Source organism: Ailuropoda melanoleuca, chromosome 15 (assembly GCF_002007445.2).
Source record: "Ailuropoda melanoleuca isolate Jingjing chromosome 15, ASM200744v2, whole genome shotgun sequence".
NCBI classification, from domain to species: domain Eukaryota; kingdom Metazoa; phylum Chordata; class Mammalia; order Carnivora; family Ursidae; genus Ailuropoda; species Ailuropoda melanoleuca.
Genome location: NC_048232.1, coordinates 15,248,011 through 15,263,871, shown reverse-complemented (window position 1 = coordinate 15,263,871; position 15,861 = coordinate 15,248,011). Strand labels below are relative to the sequence as shown.

Here is a 15,861-nt window from a genome sequence, read left to right as displayed (position 1 = left end):
AAAATTAAATAAATAAATAAATAAAATGTAAGATATGCAACTATAGGCTTTTAGGGAAAAAAAATAGCCCAAAGTTGTCAAAACCTAGAGATAGGTGAACATTTCTTAGATTACACATCTAAAGAATAATCCATAAAAGGAAAATTGATTAATCTTACTTCATCAAAATTAAAAATCCTTTGATTTGTGAAAGCCTGTGTGAAGAGGATGGAAAGACAAGCCACAGACTGGGAGAAAAGATGTACAAGCCACCTCACCTGTCTGACAATAGGCTACGATCACGAATATATACAGAGCAGTCAAACCCAACAGTAAAAATACAAAGAATCCAACTAGAATATGGGGAAAAGATTTGAACAGATATTTCACCAAAAAGGATATGTGGATGGTAAATAGACAATGGAAAGATGTTCAACATCACTAGCCATTGCGAAAACTGAGAATTAAAACCACAATCAGGGATCGCTACACAGCTATCAGAATGCCTAAAATAAAGAATAGTGACAAGATCAAATCCTGGCAAGGTGGCGGAGAAGCTGTATCACTTACTCATTGCTAGTGGGAATGTAAAATGGTACAGCCACTCTGAAAATGGTTCAGCAGTTTCTTATAAAACCAAATATGCACTTGCCATAAGATCCAGCAATTGCCCTCTTAGACATTTATCCCAGAGTAATGAAAATTATGTTGGCATAAAAATCCATATACAAATGTTGATAGCAGCTTTATTTGTTAATAGCCCAAAATTGAATTCAGTGCACATGTCCTTCAATAGGTGAATGGTTAAACTAACTAGCACATACCTACCAGGGAATGCAAATCCTCAGTAAAAACAAACCAACCATTGAGAGAACAACCATTTGGATAAATCGCCAGGGAGTCACGCCAAGGGAAAACAGCCAATACCCAAAGGCTACATAGTCTCTTGTTCCATTTACATAACATTTTTGAAATCACAATAGTTAGAAATGGAGGACAGCCATAGGTTAGAAAGATGGGGGTGTGGGGTGAATTGTTTATGATTTTAAAAGGGCAACTCTAGGGACCCTTATGGTGTTGGGCCTCTTCATCATCTTGAACTTGGTGGTACATAACTAAGTACACACACACGTGCACACACACACTCACACGCACGAGTACAAGTAAAACTGAGAAATTAAGTACAATCTGTGGACTGCATCAATGCCAACATCCTGCTTATGTTATTATACTATAATTTTGCAAGATGGCAATGTTGGGGGACACTGGGGAACATGTACAAGGGATTTCTCTACCTGATAACTGCATGTGAATCATAGGTATCTTAGTAAGCAATAGTTTTTTAAAAAGTTGAATGGTAAAATATCATGTACAGGCTGAATTATGCAAAACTTTAAGATAAGTCAGAAAGTTTTTGACTTAATGACAACTTCATGACATTCTGTAGGTCCAATATGGTTTTGGTGAGTCGTGGGTTATATAGGCAATGAAAAGAGCTCTTGACTGACAAGGCAGCAGTGACTATTGACTAACTCTTTACCATTATTATCATTACAACACTTATGTTCCTCGACCCAAAGGTAGGATGTCAGATCCATAATTAATGACTTCAGGAAAGTATAAGCGCTTGATCATTCTTGAAGTCCTTAATTAAAACACTTGAGATTCTTTATTAAAAGTTTTAGCTGTCACTTTGCCTTTTCAGTAATGTTGTAAAAACAGTGTATGCAGATATCTATCTCCCAGTAAGGCATATGTATAATTCTTAAAAATCTGAATAGAAAATTTCTGTAAACTATTTTCCTGGATAGTTAAGGAGGTGGTGGTGGTGGGGCAACTTAAAGGGGATATTACAGAAATTTGGAAGTGTGTGTTTCTTTCCTGAGACTTTTTTGATTTTAGGTATTTGGCAGAATATCTGTGCCTTTGTTCTTAGTAGCTCCCATGACAGACCCCTTCTATATCTAATAAATGACAAACATCATTTGACTTCAGTAATATAACTAATGGCTGGATATCCAGTGCTTGAAAATCATTGGAAATGATACGGCTTTAAAGAACTGAGAAATAGTAAATCAGCTCTATGAATCAGTGCCATTTCACATTCCTTCCTATGGACTGATCTGCCTGCAAAAATGTTTTTAATGGCTTGTTATTTTATTGCTTTCTTTGAAGAATATTCTTGAAAGTAATATGTTCAAATGAGTAATTTCATAGAATTTGATGTGAAGAAAATATTGAATAGTCAAGTAAGACTGGTCCAAACCCATTTAATCTTCTTGGGCTAGATAATTCTTAGTTGGGGGTGGGGATCAGGCTTGTCCTGTGCATTATAGGATGTTTTGAGTTTCCTGGCCCCTACCCACTCCAGGCCACCCCCCACACCAAATATTGCCATCAAAAATGCCTCCAGACATTCCTGGTTGAGATTCACTCAACTAGGTGGATCTTCCCTGGTTAAACCTGGTCTCTGTTCCCCAGTAATGGGTATGTATTACCTACTACCAGTATTTTCCTTGAGGGACTCCACATTTTAGATGCCATGATCTCGCTCCTGAACGACTGCAGAATTGTCCTGGCTGATCTCCCAGCATCCTATCCTCTCTTTTCCTCCTATTTTCCAGGTTGTAATGATTTCCAAAAACCAAGTATCCTAGAGCCCTAAGTTTTCCGGTGGCCATTTTAGGACAGTGGTCAGATCTCTAACAAGTCCCGAGGCTGGAGAGGCTAGCAGGGACTTTGCAACCTCCCTCGCAACTGACTCATTTTCCACTCTGTCCCTTGCCGTAGCCCCGCCCCTTCCTGCCACAGGGACTTCCGCAGGCAGGCACACCCTCCCCAGACCAGGAAAAGCCCCCTGTTAATGTACTCTCAGTAGCTCCAGTACTGCTCCTTTCCTAGTTGGAACTGTGCATTTAAATGTGTGATTCTGTGAGTCAGATTTTTCTCTCTGGTTAGGCTGGTTAGGACGGGCTTGATGTGGAATTCTAATGCTCACAGTTTATTCCTCAGCAAAGGTATATGAGGTATCTCTTCTACAGTGGCCAGCCCGATTAAATGACAGCCTAAGTCCAACTTGGGAGTTGCTAACCGGTTTTTAGTACATAGCACATCGTGGCTGAATCTCATCCTTTCTTCGAAATGAGCACTGCCAGGAAGTCTTCTGTGATATATTCCAATTCATGCTAATTAAATGTCTACTTGGAATTCATGTCCATTTTCCTCATGCTTTACAAATAAATGGATTTCCATGGGCTTCTTCTTGGTAAATGTTGTCCACTTATAACCCACAGTGTGCCATCCACCTGGGACAAAAGGTGAGCCTCACAGTAGCACACATTGCTGCTCTGCCTCCCATGACACCTAGTAATCTTAGCTAGATCAGGCCAAGTAGGAGAAAGTAAGAGGAAGACGAGTGGTAGTTGATTTTTCTTGGAAATCACTGCCTAGCGACACAAAAATAAACACAGTCTCCTTGGAAGTGTCAAGAATGGGAGATGCTGTTAAAAAGCCGCTTAAAAACATTATTCTCAAAAGAAAATATTACCGATTTGCATGCGTTTTATTTACTATTGTGTTTAGGTCTATATACACCCGAGTTCCATTATTTTCCAGCCTAAGCACATTAAACCGTGGACAGGGGAAAACCTCAAGCATTAAGTCATGTTTATGGCTCTGCTAGGTGTGGGCAGGAACTGAGGAAGTCGACAAAACCCTGTTAGCCACGAGCTGTGGGAATGTGGCTCCCGCTTCCATCCTCACACCAAGAAACGCGTTCACAGCCGTGTTCCAGTCTCAGGAAACCCCTGCTCAGGGCTTCTCTGCATCGTTTGTGAGCCGTAAGTAGCCCCCAAAACCAAAGCGAGGTCCTTGAGAGGGTGAGGCTGCCACAGGCAGGCTTTCAGACGAAGGGGTGCTGCACCGGGGCTGACTGGAACCAGGGGTTCCGGGGGAGAGGGTGGGCCAGTCACCTGATCCCGAGAGTACACCCTTCCTTCAAAAAGCAGCGAGAGTGGAAACGAATTCAATGGGAGGTCAATTGAGAGATGACGTAGAAGGCCCACGTGCCACGGCAGACACTAAATCTAAGCCTAAAACCCGGAGTGGGCAAGAATTAGGCAGAAGCCCAAGAGGCCGGTAATTAGTAGGCGATCAGCGTGCCCGGTGGGCAGCACCTTGGCCTCCTGCATCAAAATCACTGGGGCTTTCAGAACCCACCGATTGCTTGTCAGGCCTCACTCCACCCACCTGAGCCCACAGTTCCCATGCGTGGGGACTTCCATGTGTCTGCGCTCACCCAGACGATTCTCAAAGTTAGTAAACTTTGGAAACAACTTTCTCCAGGATTTTCTCTTCCTTCTCCAGTTACTGCTCACAGACTAGATTAGTGGGGAATATAGTGAGTTTCCCATCTGAGAAGCAATGATGGATGCCTGTTGGCTGCGTTCAGTCGAGTAGCCACTTGTTTGCAAACTGCTGTTTAGGAAAAAGTCTAATGAAAGGAATTAGAGTGAGTGATGCAGTGATTAGGTGTTTCAGACTTCAATGAAGGACAGGGTGGTGGAAAGGGAGGAAGGAAAGGCCAGCCCAGGCCTAATGTCAGGTCCTCCCTCACTTGGTTCCTGTGTGTGTGTATGTGTTCATAACTGCATGTTCTGGTATCAGTTTAGAAGGATATTGGTATTTTCCTCTGTGATAGGTCAGGCAGCAATGTGTATTAACTAGTTAGTGGTTTTATGAAAACAAATGTCATTTTAGTGGTAATAATGTGAAATGTTGGGGTTTGGGAGCTAATGGTCAAGAAAGAATTCTTGAGATGTCTTTGGTGGAAAAAGGTGGTTCTATTAAAGCATGGGAATAGGACCTATGGGCAGAAAAGAGCTGCACTGAGGTTGTAAGGAGTGACCGATGATGTCATTTCAAGTTGGGAGGGAGTTAGGCATAGCAGAAGTCTCTAAGGAATTTGGAAGCAAGGTTTCCAGGATCTTGAGGGGCCATTTACTACTATCTAGTAAAACCTTAGTCATGAGACCCTTCAGATGTCTATATCAGTGGGCCATATGCTTGGAGGATGATTGCTAACATATATCTTGGGGGATGGGGAGAGATGAAGGATGTTTCCAAATGGATTTTCATATATTAAAGCAGATTTACAGGGTCCCAGGAGGGCCAGCTAATGTCAAGCTAAGGTTGCCTTTTGCCTCTAGCAAAGTATTAACATTGAGGCCGCTGAGCTCCTGGAGGAAGGTCACTCTGTCTCAAATACTTGTCAGTGGGCTGCAAGTTGGAAGGAAGTTTCATTTTTTTCTACATTTCTTTTGCCTTTGTTCTCCACATCAGTAAGAGGATGATTCTGTATTTCTGACACCAGGGAATCATTCACGTGAGAATTTGATAAGAGTTGGCATTAGTAAATTCAACATTTTTTAGAGCAGTTACTGTTTTTATGGACAGATTACAATAGTAATGAACATACCTAGTTCTCTAATATTATTATAAGGTATTTTAAAGTCATTAAGTGGCAGGTGCCTGGCTGGCTCAAGGTCAGTACAGCATGCAACTCTTGATCTTTGGGTCATGAGTTTGGGCCCCACATTGGGCAGGGAGCCTACTTAAAACCAGAAACCAAAACCCATTAAGTGATACTCATCAGAAACAAATCACTTCATCTGTTTTATCTCTTTACCTACATGAACCATATTCAGTCTTCACTCAGTTTTCCTTTCCATATTATCTTCAAATTAAGTGATTGGCAATGAATTCGTGGTAAAATTTCTACTACTTAGCCCAAAACTCTGCAGCATATTCTAAAACATATAGAATGTTCTCATTTTGCGTGTATATTTATTTTAAAATCAGAGCTCCATCCCCTCAGTTATTGTTTCTTCCATTTGGAGTATCTCGGAGAATATGTCTCTAGAGAACTTGAGTCTTTCCCTCACTGATAAGAAGATACTAGACGTGAGAACAGTTGTTCTGATAATGCCTTTTCTTCCCACGTAGGATGTGGAGGTAATTTCACAAACCCTTCAGGTTACATCCTTTCTCCAAACTACCCAAAGCAATATGACAACAACATGAATTGCACCTACGTGATAGAGGCTGATCCTTTTTCCCTGGTCCTCCTGACTTTTGAGTCTTTCCATTTGGAAGGTAAGTTTATTCATATCTAAATTATAATTGATTCTTTTTTTTAAAGATCTGTTTATTTGTTTTAGAGAGAGCAAGAGAGAGAGAGAGCATGAGTAGGAAGGGCAGAGGGAGGGGCTAGAGAGAATCTCAAACAGACTGTGCACTGAGCACATATCCTGATATGGGGCTCAATCTCATGACCCCAAGATCATGACCCGAGCTGAAATCAAGAGTTGGATGGATGCTCAATGGACTGTGCCATCTTGGCGCCCCTGCATTTGATTCTTAATAAATGGATGAGTGATAAATGAGGCAGGGGTAGTATAAAATCACCATTTGAAGGAGATATTTAAAATGTCAGAGTATTTTTTATGTAAGCTTGATTAAAATTCCATCCATAGTCTCTCGTGGTTCCATCCAATGTTTTAAGAACACATGTACCATTCTATACATTCCATACAGAAATGAGGAAGTAACCTAAGAGCTTTAAGAACACAAGCATCATGTAAATTGCTTAGATTAAAAAAAGTCTGGAAAGTATTACATGTTAATAATTGTTTTTAATGCATTCATTTGTGCTTTGTGCATACACACACCCACATGCATGTACACAACAAACACTAACTAGCAAGAGAAACGATCTTACTGAGTCAAAGTAGGTGCTCAAATAAATGTTGAAAGAGTGAATAAATGAATATAATTAATAAATGTTTGCACTCTAGTTTGATTCAATATTACCATGGGATCCCTTTTATCTCCTTTCTGTCTTTGATCTTCAACGATCCCATAGGGATTGTGAACTCCCTAACCACAAGAGCCCCTTTGGGTTCATCCTGCAGTTCCAGGAAATGAGCTGTTGGCAAAGGGGACAGTAAGCCTGTTTATTTGGGCTGGCTCTGACCACAGTAGACACAGCTTGATGTTTTGTAGCTGCTGGGACACAGTTTAAAAAAAAGATCTCTTTAAGAAGATGGGTATTTTTTTTTTAAAGATTTTATTTATTTATTTGACAGAGATTGAGACAGCCAGCGAGAGAGGGAACACAAGCAGGGGGAGTGGGAGAGGAAGAAGCAGGCTCATAGCGGAAGAGCCTGATGTGGGGCTCGATCCCAGAACGCCAGGATCACGCCCTGAGCTGAAGGCAGACGCTTAACCGCTGTGCCACCCAGGCGCCCCTCCATCCAATGTTTTAAGAACACATGTACCATTCTATACATTCCATACAGAAATGAGGAAGTAACGTAAGAGCTTTAAGAACACAAGCATCACGTAAATTGCTTAGATTAAAAAAAGTCTGGAAAGTATTACATGTTAATAATTGTTTTTAATGCATTCATTTGTGCTTTGTGCATACACACACCCACATGCATGTACACACCAAACACTAACTAGCAAGAGAAACGATCTTACTGAGTCAAAGTAGGTGCTCAAATAAATGTTGAAAGAGTGAATAAATGAATATAATTAATAAATGTTTGCACTCTAGTTTGATTCAATATTACCATGGGATCCCTTTTATCTCCTTTCTGTCTTTGATCTTCAACGATCCCATAGGGATTGTGAACTCCCTAACCACAAGAGCCCCTTTGGGTTCATCCTGCAGTTCCAGGAAATGAGCTGTTGGCAAAGGGGACAGTAAGCCTGTTTATTTGGGCTGGCTCTGACCACAGTAGACACAGCTTGATGTTTTGTAGCTGCTGGGACACAGTTTAAAAAAAAGATCTCTTTAAGAAGATGGGTATTTTTTTTTTAAAGATTTTATTTATTTATTTGACAGAGATTGAGACAGCCAGCGAGAGAGGGAACACAAGCAGGGGGAGTGGGAGAGGAAGAAGCAGGCTCCTAGCAGAGGAGCCTGATGTGGGGCTCTATCCCATAATGCCGGGATCACGCCCTGAGCCAAAGGCAGACGCCTAACCNGAAGAAGCAGGCTCCTAGCGGAGGAGCCTGATGTGGGGCTCTATCCCATAATGCCGGGATCACGCCCTGAGCCAAAGGCAGACGCCTAACCGCCTCTGCCACCCAGGCGCCCCAAAAGATGGGTATTTTTAACCATTCAGTCATATTAATATTTTTTACAAATTAACTTTCCATTTCCAAATTACACTTAGTCTGTAAATTCGTCAAACTACCTCTGCATAATCAAAATTTCTTTCTGTTTGGGTTGGTCTCCCTTCCAGTGAAAAGTTACAGTTAGGAAGATGGCCTACAGTGTTCAGCATTCAGGAAATTTATGTTTCATGAAAATAAGAATGACATGTCAGTACTCATACATTGATAAATTATACAAAGCCTCTCTCACATTATCCTTTCTCTATGACCTCCTTTTCCTACATCTCTACAAGTTGTAAATTTTGGCACATATGTTTGCTAGAATGCCAAGCATGAGTTGATGTATGTCACTGTAAGAATGAAATATGAAGTGAAATATATCTTTTCAGCTTTTGCTAGCACAAAAGTCCAGTAATACAAAAATACATTCGCAATATATAAAGTTTTAGGGGAAGGTAAAACAGTTAATCTAAAATGACCCAATGTTGTATTTAAGAATAGCATATGCATAAGGCTATTAAGCAGTACTTTAGGAACTGTTACCACTGTACCTAGATTTATAGGTGATATGTATTTTCTTTATACCTCTTCTATTATCTTCTTAATCAGGGAAAAGTTATCTTAATAACAGGAAGAAAGCATGTGGCTTGGATTGTACATTTGTTCTCATTAAATTACATAAATACAAGAATGTCATATGCCAATATCATTTAGACTAAAAAAGGAGACGTTAGTAAATATACCATATAACATAGCCACAATAAACACTGCCAATATCAATGGTGTATGTATTATTACAAAGGAACCTATACTGACCCCAAACAGTAGCTCCTGAGTTCAGTTGACCAGGTGGAATTAAGGGGCAAGCGTACTCTGGAACACTGGGTATGGGGAGTGGTGGGAGAGAGTGCAGCATTTTAGGATGGGTCTCAAGGCCAGGTCAGCCATGGACTAGTCACATGACTTTGTGCAAATTAAACTTTGTCTCTCACAATCACTTTAATTTTTTAAAATATGAAATAGTAGTTATAAAAGTCAAATCATGCTTATAGACGCCTATTTTGTGAATTGTCATTCATCAGAGTGCCCACTGTTGTGTTATTTTTGCTGCCACCAGTCAGGATCTCCAGACACACCCTTACGTATATGTTGCATGCCAACAGGTGCTTGGTTTTTCCAGATTAAGTTATTGGCTAACCCTTACTCAAATGAAGAGTTGCTTTTTTTTTTTTAATAAGTTGATAGCCTTCTGATAATGTCTTGTGACATTTCCAGTGTTACAGGTACTCAGTATGTTTAAGTGAGCAATTTCTGGTTATAGATTAATTGGATTATGATAATTCTCAAAAAAGACAACATTAATCAAACTTATCTTATAATTATGTTCTTATCACTAATCAGACCAATGCTGACATTCACTGAATATCATTAACAAGTTAGAGATTTATTACCTATGGTAAAAATAACCTTCTATACCCCTTCTAAAGTGAGCTTAAGGAATTCATGTTCAGAATATTGTAATAAGTGAGCTTAAGGAATTCATGTTCAGAATATTGTAATATTGTAATAAAATTGCCCCTAAGAAAAACTAGGTGTTTTGCAGGAGCCTTGGCCTTTCTAGCTACTCTAGGCCATAGGAACTATTTCTAAAAGACTTTGCCCACATGTCTAAGCATTGAGCCCAGCATGCCAACAGGGCCAATGTTGACCTCGGCAGAGATAAGGGTTCTAGATCTGTTCTTTTGATGGGCCATTAACATGAAAGTTAGATCTGGAAAGAAAAAGATGGGCTATCCCAGACTGCAGAATACAATGGGGACATACACTTATTCATATGTTGTGTCTCCCCTAACACTGACAACTGCTTAGGAAAGGTTTTACTAGTCAGGCTACCATACTGATTATTCAACTGCACGCTGGTGATTTCACCATGGGGAGGTTACAAAGGTTCAGTGACCTACATTCCATTAAAGTAAGTTGCTCCGAAAGTATGTTATGATATTTTATGTTGGCCAAAGCTTCTCATCATTATTATTCCAATACTAGCCATTGTATGAATGACTGACTTCTCATCTTTTCTACATCTTCTCATCTTTTCTACATAATCACTAACGAAGTATAAAAATTCCCATGAAATCAATTAAAAGTCATGGAAGAAATTTCCATTTGAGCATTTACAAGGCAATTTTTTTGGCTTCTTTCTGAATGTCATCTTAAGATTGAAATGACTTTTGGTATTCTTAAAAGTGGCTTCAAAATTTCTTTAATAGAATAGAGAATTGACAAATTTAAAATGCTTCTTTTGGTCAAAAATGAAATACCAGAAACAGACAAAAGCTAAATACAAAGCATAAGAGAGAAACTGTCAGTGTTTGTCCTTATTTTGAAATCAGAGGTTAAAGAAAGACTTATTTAATTTTCCCAAATACTGGACAGTCGAAAAGTGTATTTTTGTGTTTTTGTTATTCATGTGCTCAAATAGATGCCTTGAAGTTGCTGGGAAGAGTATAGGCCATTTATTTTTATTGTTTACTTTATAGATCAAGCACTTAGCAGATGAGGTATCCCATGGCAAGTGATTGCCTTCTGTATCTTGATTCTTCTGCCATTAAAATTCAGTAATAACATTGATTCACCTTGGTGAAAATGAAAAGTTTAGAAATTCTTAACTACAAAATCCTACGTCTAGGCAAATTCTAAAGTCAGTTTCTCTCAGATCCAGAGTATCTTTTGATAAGAATTGAATAGTAGAGTAGCACCTTGGCACAGACAGTGGAGAGAGACAGAACGACAAATGTTTTTACTCACTGTCCTCTAGAGATGGTCTCAGAAGCTCCCAGGAAAAATAGGGCTAGATTAACAAAACAGCCAGATGGGAAGTCCTTTGTAATATTTGCCTGATTTTGTAAAAATTTACTCAGAAGTCCTGGTTCACAGGTTACACCTAATATAAAGCTAAAATGGAAAAGCAAAGAAAATTTAGCTTTAGATTTTTCCTTTTGCCCTTTTCCCCACTAAGAATTAGGTTTTGTCGGTTGCCTTAGTTCACATTTCCCCCCACCATATAATCTTAAATTTTTTTTTTAATGGCATTACCCAGCTACTTATCATTTCTTCTCCTTGCTTTATTTAACTGTTTCTAAAGAAATCAGAATGTAGGCACATTTCACAATTTATTATCTTAGAAAGCAGTACTTCTTTTGAAATAGTTCCTATTAATGATTTATTCAAATTGGCCAAGCACTAGAGGAGACAGTTTAGTTATGTGGGATTCCTTGTTTGCCTGTGTTACAAGACTTTGGTCTGCATACCCTGTGAAGCTTGGTTCTGCAATGGCACATGCTTCTCCATCCCACTCAGTCATCCCTCCATTGAGCAATCCAGTCTCCAAGCTACTGTTAATTAGGCATTGCTGCCCCCTAATTCCTGTACCTTCCCCTAGAGCTCTTTGCTGCTTTACTGAAAAGATTTTATCTTATCTACAATATTAAAATATTCCAGCCTAAATGATTTCCCCCTATCTCTTAGTCCTCTTTGATATCTCTGTCTCTCTATCTATGGCTCTAAAGAAAAATTGCCCTCTGGACCTATATTTCACAAGTTTATATTATTTGCTGAGTTACTCATCCTTGGTTTCCTTTCAGTTCTCTCCAAGTGCTTAGAATCATGATGGAATTCAGAATTGGACATTGCTCTATAATAAAGTCTAGAAGAATATGATAAAAATTATATTTCGATACACTGGATAGAGCCTTACCCATTCCAAATAATAAACATCTCTTAAAGTTTTTTAGAAGTATGGAAAATAATCATAAAAACAAATCCTGGAGGATAGTTTTATACCTCAGAGATTTCAGTAGTAAATATACATCAAATTACTTAGGTAGAATTAAGAATGACTGGAGTTCCTTTTCTCATGACATGGGCTCTAGTCCAAGGAAAATGTATCATTCAATCTCAGGTTACTTCTCCTCTTGACAGGTTCTCGTATGTCTAATAACTATTACCTCTCTGTCATAAACTCAGCTTTAATATTTATCTCTGTCCTTGAAGAACTTTTCCAAACCTTGACTAAGTTCCTTTTTCTCCCTAGAAGGCAATCATGCTAGTTGCATTTTAACTATATTCTACTTGAGAGTTTTGTGTATATTTTGATCATTCATGTATTCAATAGGTTCTCCCTATGATTATGGAAAAGGGTTTAATAGCATTATTTTCTGATGACTGTGGTCTTTGACACCAAATATCTTGTCATTGAAGAATCAGGCTGATCTCTTTGCTCTAATGCAGTGACGTGGTAAATAGAGCTTGAGAAAAAGATGTATATGTGTAAATTACTTTATGCCTATTGACATAGTTATATCTCATTTTCTTGCGTATTACCTTGTTTATGCTAAACCTTCATATGTTCTTAGGCTTCAGGTAATTTTATAAATTCTGGTATTATGTAATATTTGACTTTTTATGGATAAAATTTGGAAGGACATCCTACCTTAAAGAAATGACTATTGGAAAGGGTATAAGAATGCCTTAATCCATCAACCAACTTGCCAAATATCATAATTTTTGCAATTTATTGAGTCAAGCTGTGCTAATGAGCAGAGCATTTTGATTGGTGTAGTGATTTGATACTCTCTTGCCTCCTACAAAAAAAAGATCCCCTCTCAACTTCCTTTGCCTCTCTCCTGCCCTATTTCCTTATTGTTGAAGATGGATCTTTTGTAAACACTTAGTAAGTTTTGGTTGTGTTGATATAGATATACCACTGCTATCTCATGAACTTTCTAGAACTGGATTATATTTTGGAAATACGATCAAGTATATGACATGCTTTACTTTTATGGTTCACAACCTTTCCATAATGTCCTAAGACAACCACCACTGTGGTAGTCTATGTCATTAGGTCAACAACTTAAAAACTCACTCTCTAATACTTAACAGATATCAGCATAGCAAGCCATTTGATTAAAGTGGACCAAGCTTTTGATCTAGCATCAGCAATTTTTCCTTTCATTCTCTGATTTTGCTGTTACAATTTTATATATTGTTATTAGCTAAAGATATGTTTATAGCTAACGCATAATATTTTTTCATTCTCAAACTCACCTACTCTAAATTTTTAAAATGCCAGTAAAACTTTTGATGGCTAGAAGACAAGTTCAGAGGTTATAATTAAGGTACATAATTTGGCAGAATTCAAACTACGAACCTGAGTTTAATGTATTTTTTTTGTCCTATTTTTCCAACAACATATTGCTTCTATTTATATGGTATGGTCGTTGAAGTTGAGTCTTTCACATTTGTAACTCGGAGATTTATGCCCAATTAGAAGCCTTTTTATTCCAGGATTTTCAAAATGAAGAAAATCTTTGAGATTAATTTCACAAATATATCTTGAATTGATACTTAAGATTTATGTTGGATAGAAACTTAGCTAAGGAGCCAAATGCCTTCCTAAGATCTATTTTCTCTAAGATAATACCTCCAAAAAACAGAAGGGAATTTTTAATGTCTAGCTATGTAAGAAAGGAAGATGTATTCATCAAGAGTCTTTCAGTTAAAGTGATAGATTATCTTTAGGTTAGCTTTGATATAAAGCAGAGTTTCTAAGAAGAATACTGGGTTATCTTACCTCATCAATGGAAGGTTTAAAAATAAGAAGGGGTCATGGGCTTCCAGAACAGGTGAAAGCAGAAACAAGAATCCTTCAGAATGTTCTCTTTCCTTCCCCCTTATCTTTTTGTTGCTTTCTGCATGACAACTTCATTTTCCCTTACTACAGCCTGGTTTCCTTCACATGTCAGGGGACAGCTGCTGATGTTTTCCAAGTTGAACGTCTCTGGCTTCTTGTATTGACTCCCTCTTACTCAGTTGCAGTTTGAACACATCTGATTGGCCTACATTGGATCCAACATCCTATCTTGAAGTAATCAACCAATCCATCAACAGTGCTCAGGATAGTGGGGTTATATAAAAAAATAGTAACAGTGACTGTGATTATGGTCATCCATAGAATTATAATTTCTGACCCAACAATTCCACTAGTAGGTATTTACCCAAGAGAAATAGAAATGTATGCCCATGCTAGTGTCTAGAATATAAAAGAACTCTTACAACTCAACAGTAAAAAATGTATAACCTAATTTTAAAATGGCAAAAGATCTGAACAGACATTTCTTCAAAGAGGATATGCAAATGGTCGATAAGCACATGAAAAGATACTTAGCATCATTAGTCATAGGGAAATGCAAATTAAGACCATAGTGAGCCATCACTTCATACCCACTAAGATAGCTAAATTAAGACAGACAGACAATAACACGTGTTGGTGAGGAAGTGGAAAATTGGAACCCTCCTGTGGTGCTGGTGGGGCAGTAAAATGGTGCAGTCTCTTTGGAAAATAGTCAGATAGGTCCTCACAATGTTAACCATAGAGTTACCATATGAGTCATCAACTCCACTCCTACTTACGTACCCAAGAGAACTGAATGCATATATCCACACAAAACCTTGTACATGAGCACTGCAACAGTATTCGGAAGAGCCAAAAGGTAGAAACAAACCAAATGTCCGTAAACTGCTGTACGGATAAACAAACTGTGGTCTAGCCACACAGCGGATCACTATTCAGCCTGAGAAGGAAGGAAGCACTGATGCATGCTACAACATGGATGGACCTCAGAAACATCACGCCAGTCACAAAAGACTGGATATTATACGATTCTTCTTATGTGAGATGCCCAGAATGGACAAATCCATAAAGATTGAAAGTAGGTTAGTGGTTGCCGAGGGCTGAGAGAACTGTAAAGAGGGAGGGCTGAATGGGGCGTGATTGTTAATGAGGCAACGTTTGTTCCCAGGGGGCTGAAAATGTAGAATTGGGGAAAATGTCAGATACCCCAAGTATCCTGGCACTGTGAATTGATAACACCTTTCCAAAGGGCCATTTGATAAACCTGAAAAAGAATCCTACCTTAGTACCAGTAACTCAGCTTCTAAAAATATATCCTAATGGAAATAGTGAGAAACCTCAGCAAATATCTATGTATAAGAATGTTTGTTTCAACAGTATTTTTTATCAAAATAAGATGGAAAAGATAGAGTTAGCAAGTAATAGGTGATTAATTGAACTTAATATGGTGCCTCTATATGTTAGAATTTTATATATGCATTTAATTCAATGTTTTAAAAGAATAATCACATAAAATACATGGTTATGTTATTTTATGTTAATAAAAAATTAAGTTACAAAAGATCATGTGCAGTATGACCCCAGTTAATGTTTCCACGGTGTAATTAACCTGTAAAAGTGGCTGCATAAGGTGCAGTGATAATAAGTCTTTTTAATTTTTTGTTTATCTGTTGTATTTCTCTTTGGAATGGGTCAGAGTATATATTTCTGCACATATATAATTAGAAAACAAAAAGAATGATGATATTTAACGGTCACTAAACTTAAGCTAACATTGTTTGTGTGAACATTTTAAAATGTTGTTCAGTAAACATGAAGGAATTTCTAATTCTCTCTCCATGATAGGAGTCCCTTATCTGTATGTAAGTTTTAAGTGAAAGCAGGGTTTTGCCAAAGCAGTGCTGTGGACATTTTGGGCCGGGTGATTTTTGTGGTGGTGGGAGGACGGGGAGGTGTGGGCTGGTCCTGAGCACAGGAACATGTCTAGCGGCACACCCCTGCCCCCC

At 38.4% G+C, this 15,861-nt stretch overlaps 1 protein-coding gene across 1 annotated transcript in view; it reads left to right on the top strand.

The window, feature by feature from the left end:
* Positions 1 to 15,861, top strand: part of CUBN (cubilin) — a 259,861-nt gene that overhangs the window by 198,860 nt on the left and 45,140 nt on the right. Inside the window, exons 55-57 of the mRNA XM_034644347.1 lie at positions 3,662 to 3,818; positions 5,983 to 6,136; positions 6,902 to 6,966. Of these exons, the coding sequence (XP_034500238.1) occupies positions 3,662 to 3,818; positions 5,983 to 6,136; positions 6,902 to 6,966 (376 nt within the window). The remainder of the gene's footprint in view (positions 1 to 3,661; positions 3,819 to 5,982; positions 6,137 to 6,901; positions 6,967 to 15,861) is intronic.